The sequence below is a fragment of the Notolepis coatsorum genome (assembly GCF_963971535.1).
Source record: "Notolepis coatsorum genome assembly, chromosome: 19".
Lineage (NCBI taxonomy): Eukaryota > Metazoa > Chordata > Actinopteri > Aulopiformes > Paralepididae > Notolepis > Notolepis coatsorum.
The window spans coordinates 67,569,742-67,577,241 of NC_140183.1; the positions used below are offsets into that span (position 1 = coordinate 67,569,742).

Consider the following 7,500-nt stretch of genomic DNA (forward strand, 5'->3'; position numbering starts at 1 on the left):
TTTAAACAGTTTCATATATAATATATATATATATATATATATATATATATATATATATATATATATATATATATATATATATATATATATATATATATATATATATATATATATATATATATATATATATATATATATTGTCACTACTATTGAGACTATTGACTTATGGCCTAGCCTCCATGATCCACGAGACCCTATGCTAATTTCACAGGTTATGAGGTTTGGTTTTCTCAGGTAGGAAAGACAGGAATTAGTTTAAGATAATCATCTTTTTGTTTGTTTATTAGTTTGTTTACTGGGCACGATTAGCCCCAAGGCTCAGATCTCTAACTCTCTCTCTGAGAATTTCCTGGGGCCTCCTTAACTACTAAGCTCTTTGTACAGTGACACCTTAATCATAGGGTATACATTTCCTTGGATCTCTGCCAGATTTAAGGGGGCAATTCTCAGATAATTGCGTGGGGGGGGGGGGGGGGGGGGTGTATGTAAGGGTGCATGTGTGGAGATGCGTGCATGTGTGCGTGAGTGTGTGTTTGTGTGTGTGTGTGTGTATGACTGTGTCAGAGAGGGGCGAGGGGGATTCCTCGTCTCAACAGGTGAGGAGGCAGGGCCATGATTCCCATCTGCCCGTGTCTGATGTTAATGAATTTTAATCTCCTCGAAGAGGCTGTTGTCGGGCAGAGGAATGACAAAAATGTCCCACATAATGTCAGTGTCACATTAGCGACAGCGTTAGGTATTCAAGCCCGGTTTAATCTGTGTTTAATTGGCCGTGCTGCCATTAACCCACAGGGAGGAGGGAGGAGGGGGAGGAAGGGCTGGTTATGGAGAACAGATTGAAATCTTCTTAGGAGTCACAAAACCTTGTGTGTAGGGGTTTATCTTTACAAGGACAGATAACAGCCACAATGACAAACAACTGCCCCGTTGTGTTATATGTGGGGGTTAGGTTCCCTTGCTCAGGGGCGCTTTGGGCAGTATCGCCGCTGTCGACTCAGCACAGGGTATCGAACCGGCAACCCTTCAATCACCGCATGACCTCCCTCACCCCCCTACTAACCTGCTGCCCTCTCTTCCTGACATCCTTTAGTCCATCACTATTCACAGTTCATATATACAGTATATATTCCTGAGTCCTTTTTACATGTATGTAGATACTATATCTATATCTGTACATTACCTACTCTTACTTGTTACACTGCTGGTCACGGTCAGTATGAATTACTACCATAGCATCGTCATACCTGTATCACTTTACATATTAATACTACATATGTACATACATACATACATACATACATACATCTGATTATCACTCAATACTAATTTATATATCTTATACCCAGTTTAATCACCTGTACATTGTATACTGCTGTTACACTTTACTGTTACATTTGCACTCTGGTTGGATGCCAGACTTATTTTCGTTGTGCTGTATGACAATACATTTGAATCTAATAATATCTAATCTAATCTAATATAATCTAATCTTTACACACACACACACAGATCCGTCTTTCACTCTCACTTTCACTCACGCCTTCATTCCTTTCTTTTTTCATTTCCTTTCACTCATCTCTTTATTCAAAGATTATTTGAAGGCCTCTCTGATCTCCTCCTCCCCCTCCTCCCCCAGGACGGCCTGGCGATCAACCACCACGCGGACCACACGCTCAACAGCTTCTGCCAGTGGCAGTCCGGCCTGGGGGGTCGAGAGGGACGCCGTCACGACCACGCCATCCTGCTCACCGGCCTGGACATCTGCTCCTGGAAGAACGAGCCGTGTGACACCCTGGGTACGTCGTCCCCCTCCCGAGTCGCTAGTAATCAGTCTATCTAGGGGACGATGTCTGTATATATACGTGCTTCGTCGTGGATGAGCACCATCTCTTTCCTCCTCTCCTCTCCTCTCCTCTCCTCTCCTCTCCTCTCCTCTCCTCCCTCTCCTCTCCTCTCCTCTCCTCTCCTCTCCTCTCCTCTCTCTTCCTCTCTCTCTCTCCTGTCCTCTCCTGTCCTCTCCTCTCCTCTCCTCTCCTCTCCTCTCCTCTCCTCTCCTCTCCTCTCCTCTCCTCTCTCTCATTTCCTCTCCTCTCTCTCCTATCCTCTCCTGTCATGTCCTCTCCTGTCCTGTCCTCTCCTCTCCTATCTCTCCTCTCTCTCCTCTCCCCTCTCTCCTATCCTATCTCTCTCTCCTCTCCTCTCCTCTCCTCTCCTCTCCTCTCCTCTCCTCTCCTCTCCTCTCCCATCCTCTCCTCTCCTCTCCTCTCCTCTCCTCTCCTCTCCTCTCCTCTCCTTTCCTTTCCTTTCCTCTCCTCCTCTCCTCTCCTCTCCTCTCCTCTCCTCTCCTCTCCTCTCCTATCCTCTCTCTCCTATCCTATTTCTCATCTCCTGTCCTCTCCTGTCCTGTCAAATCAAATCAAATTTATTTATAAGGCCCGACAACACACGTTAATGTCCCCATGGGCCGTACAAGTCTTCTTTAAACAAGTCAAGAAGAAAACATAACAATAAGTCAAGAACAGAACAAGAACACCATAAGGTCCAACAAATTTAAAATAAATGCAAATAAATGAAAGAATGCAAGCACTCCCAGACATACCCCACGCGAAGGTAAGGAAAAACTCACTAAAACCTAACAATAAAAAATGCTCCACAGGCAGTGTGGAGGAGAGAAACCTTAGAAGGGCCATTCAAGGGGGGATCTCCCTTCTTAGATGTCGGTGATAGTAGTGTTGCAGACTAACAGTTGGTAAGCATGCACTCAAGTGTGTAGTGAAACACAGATGAGTGCATGCAAGAGCAACTGAACATTTTGAAAAATGAAAGATAGAGCTGATAGCGATAGCAACTGAACATTTTGAAAGATTGAAGATAGAGCTGATAGCGAATCTATTTGAGGCACAGGGGCGGCGCAAAGAGGGTTGCGTCCTCCCCGTCTTAATCACGGGACATTCAACACTCCGGTCATTGCTCAGGGACAGCCGGAGACAGGGAGATAGGGGGCGGCGCAGAGAGGGTCGTGAACTCCCCGACATCATCGCGGGACGTCCGGCACTCCGGTCACCACTACGAGACCTCCGGAGACAGGAGGGCACGCAGAGAGGGTCGCATCCTCCCGGCCTTCATCACGGGACGTCCGACACTCCGGTCAGCACTCCAGGACAGCAACTCACAGGGGGACAGGGAGACGGGACAGGCGTTAGACAGCTCATGTGATTGTAGTGGGCGGACATAGCAATAGATACAAGTGGTAAGCATATATGTGAATAGAGTAGATATATGAAGTAAGCATATTATGTGAATAGAATAGAAGTACTTAACCCAGCAATGAAACCGCGTTGACACATCAGTTGACAGGACCACGGACAGACGACGGTAAGTAACTGATCCAAGGCCTCGGTGGTGCATGTAGAGCAGTCACTGCAATCTTGGCCAAGACCCGAGGCATCCATCACCTTAGTCAGCGCTAGGAGACGGGCACTCAGAGAGATGGGGAGGGAAGGGGAGGGGAGGGGAGGGGGGGGGGGGGGAGGGATGGGGGGGGGGGAGGAGTTAGAGAGTTCCCATGTTTGTGGTGCTGCAGCAAAAAAGCAGACATGGGGGAAAATAAATTTCCTAACTAAACTAGAGAGATTAATCTAAAGGTCAGTCCCCGACCAGGTGAGATCAGGATAGGTTGAAGGAGAGAGAGAAAAGATGGGTCTTAAGCAGGGATTTAAAAGCTTCGACAGAGCAGGCGCCCCTGATGACGGCAGGTAATTTGTTCCACAGGAAGGGAGCGCGGTAGACAAAGGCTCTGTGGCCGGCGGATTTCGTTTTAACCCTAGGAATCGATAGAAGCCCCGCATTTTGTGAGCGGAGAGCACGAGCGGCGAGTATCGGGAGATGAGATCGGATAGATAGAGCGGTGCAAGCCCATTTAAAATTTTGTAGTTGAGGAGTAGCACTTTAAAGTCAGATCGGGCTTGAATAGGAAGCCAGTGTAGGGCGGACAAAACTGGTGTGATGTGATAAAATTTTCTAGTTCTAGTTAGCATCCGTGCAGCCGCATTTTGCACGAGTTGAAGATTTTTGATGCTTGAATTAGGTAGGCCTGAAAAAAGTGCATTACAGTAGTCCAGACGTGATGAGACAAAAGCATGAATCAGGGTTTCAGCATCAGCCAGAGTTAAAATGGGGCGAATTTTTGCGATATTACGAAGATGGAAGAATGCAATTTTGGTGACATTTTTTATATGTGCATTAAATGAGAGGGAGGAATAAAAAATGACTCAGAGGTTTTTTATGGTGGAGCTCTGGGATACATGACAGGTATCAACGTTGAGGGAGATGTCCTGAAACAGGCCTCTGTGGTTTGGCGGGCCAACAATTAACATCTCATTTTTATCTGCATTAAGGAGGAGAACGTTTTGCGACATCCATTTTTTGATGGCAAACAAGCAGGCCTCAAGGTTTTGTAGTTGGGAGGAATCATTTGGCTTAATAGGTATATATAATTGGGTGTCATCAGCGTAAAATGAAAGTTTATGCCAAATTTGCGTATGATATCGCCGAGGGGTAGCATGTAAATCGAAAATAGCAAAGGGCCCAGGACAGAGCCTTGTGGGACACCACATTGCACTGGGAGGGTCTCAGATGTTAAATCATTATAGACCATGCAGTGTGTTCTATCAGTTAAATAGGATTTAAACCAAGCTAGTGCGAGACCCCGAATGCCAACATGATTCTCAAGCCGACCTAGAAGAATCGAGTGATCGATAGTGTCAACGGCTGCACTGAGATCAAGCAATAAGAGCACAGAAGTGAGGTTTGAGTCAAGAGAGAGCAGTAAGTCATTTGTGACTTTGGTAACCGCCGTTTCGGTGGAGTGTAAGGCTCTAAAGCCAGATTGAAAAGATTCATTAAGATTATTGTTTGATAAATGGTCAGTAAGTTGCGTTGCGACGATCCGTTCTAACACTTTGGATAGGAACGGAAGATTGGAGATAGGTCTGTAATTTTTCAAGATTAGAGGGTCGAGGTTCGGTTTTTTAAGTAGTGGTTTAATGACAGCTGATTTAAAGGCCAGGGGCACCACGGCAGTAGACAAGGAGGTGTTGAAGATAATGAGTAGGGCAGGGCCTAGAGTTGGGAAGAGTTTTTTGATGAGAGTTGCTGGAAGAGGGTCAAACAGACAGGTTGAGGGGTTAGCCGCGCCAACCAGTTTAGAGAGGGCACTAAGTGAGACGTTTTCAAGGCAGCATAGCGTATGGCTGGAATCAAAGTCAGGGGGAAGGCCCATCAGAGGTTGGGAGGGACTCTGATTGTTGAGTAAAGCAACAATTTCATCTCTAATGAGGTCAATTTTCTTGGTAAAAAATTTCATGAATTCGTTACCCGAGAACGCATGGTTTAGGGCACTTGGTTGTTTCTGCATACGTTTTGCAACTGTGTCAAACAGAAACGTTGAGTTGTTTTTGTTTTCATTTATGAGCCTGGAAAAATATGAGGTTTTGGCAAGTGAGAGTGCCTTTTTGTAGTTACGTAAACTATCATTCCAGGCGAGGCGGAATACTTCGAGTTTGGTCGAACGCCATTTATGTTCAAGTTTGCGACAAGCCTTTTTAAAGGAGCGCGTTTCCTCCGTAAACCAGGGAGTTAGTTTTTGCGGAGCACGTTTAATTTTAGGCTTAAGGGGAGCGACAATGTCGAGCGTGCTACGAAGGGCGGCATTAAGTTTGTCTGTAAAGAGATCAAGGGGGCCAGAGTAAGAGAGGAAGGGAGAGGGGGTGTCTGGTAGGCAGTTAACTAGAGTTGGGACAGTTGAGGCGTTAATACGACGGCTCATGTAGGATTCTACACTGTCTGGGCGAGAAACCGTCAGATCAATTTGAAATTTGATGAGGTAGTGGTCTGAGAGAGCAGGAACATAGGGGGAGACGGTCAAATTTGACACAGTGAGACCGCGGGCTAGGACTAGGTCAAGGGTGTTCCCACCACTGTGAGTGGGTTGGTCAACGATTTGAATGAGACCGACAGAGTCAATAATGTCGGTAAAGCCTTATTTAGGGGATCTAGAGTTTTGTTGGAATGAATGTTAAAATCACCAACAATTAAAATGTTATCTGAGCGCATAACAAGCTCAGAGATGAAAGTTGAAAATTCATCTAGGAAGAGGGTGTAAGGGCCTGGGGGGCAGTATAGGACAGCCATTACAAAGGATGCAGTGGAGGTAGGAATCAGACCGCCACACTTTCTGTTGGGTGGAGAGGGAGCACCTCAAACGAGGAAAACGTACAGTTTGCGTCGGATGTAAAGTTGTGCTTAGAGTCGTAAATTAGAGCAACTCCGCCTCCTTTCTTGGAGGTGCGTGCGATGTGGGAGCTACTAAAATTAGGGGGTGAGGCCTCGTTTAAGGGCAGAAAGTCATTAGGTTTAAGCCATGTCTCAGTGAGGCCCAATAGGTCGAGACTATGGTCTGTTATCAGTTCATTTACCAAAAGAGCTTTGGTTGGCAGAGAGCGGATGTTGATAAGGCCAACCTTCACACACTCTGTATACTTAGCAGCGCGATTTTCAGCCATGCGGGTAAGTTTAATCGCAATTAAGTTGACATGGTTTATCGCACAAGGACGAGCTGGGTAAAGCGGAGCGTAATGAGATATTCTAGTTTTGATTGGGTATACCGGTTTAAGGATAGAAATAAAAAGAGAGGAGTGGGGAGCCTGGAGGAGGAGGGACCCAGCAAGAAAGGTATAAGGATTGGCAGGCTCCATCGGTTTAGCATGACTAGCAGGCTCGCTAAGAGCCTGCACCCTGGCATGCTTGTGGGGTGGCTGTCAGCCCGAAGCTATAATCTTGTCTATATTGCGAAATAAGAGAGAGGCGCCTTGCATGTTAGGATGCACACCGTCCTTTCTCAGCAAGCCAGGGCGCCCCCAGAAAGAGGACCAGTTATCCACGAACCCTAAGCCCTGTTCTTTACAGTATTTTTCCAGCCATCGGTGTAGAGAAGCTGTCCTACTCATGAACTCATCATCATGCCGGTTTACAGGCAGGGGGCCAGAGAAGATTACTCGATGCCGACTCATCTTTCTGGCGAGGTCAGAAAGCCTAACTATGTTGATCTTTGTGACCTCAGAGACTTTCATCCTACAGTCATTATTTCCGACGTGTATAACAATATGGTCGAATTTATCTTCAGTGGGTGTTAGATGTGGGTTAACTTTTCCCTTGACTATGCTATTCGCCAGAAATCTCAGGTTGGCTTCAATGTTGGTAGCTCTGGCTCCCCCAAAACATTTGATCTCGGCTGGCTTGTCTAGCTTAATATGCCGGGTGATGGAGTCGCCAATCACAAGGACAGGAAAACGGGGTTTCAGTGGAGGCCGCTGCGTACTGGGACCGGAACCCGCAACACGTGTAAAATCATGTTGCGGAGCAGGTGCTGTTGAGGCCGAGGCCGAGCGGTTACACTGCCGCTCCGTATTGGGCGCAAAGACCTTGTCCTGAGCACTATGT

At 46.5% G+C, this 7,500-nt stretch overlaps 1 protein-coding gene across 1 annotated transcript in view; it reads left to right on the forward strand.

The window, feature by feature from the left end:
* adamts16 (ADAM metallopeptidase with thrombospondin type 1 motif, 16) overlaps positions 1-7,500 on the forward strand; it is a gene marked incomplete at both ends in the record, with an annotated part of 101,345 nt that overhangs the window by 40,747 nt on the left and 53,098 nt on the right. Inside the window, 1 exon segment of the mRNA XM_084336689.1 lies at positions 1,637-1,796. Coding sequence (XP_084192815.1) covers positions 1,637-1,796 — 160 coding nt within the window.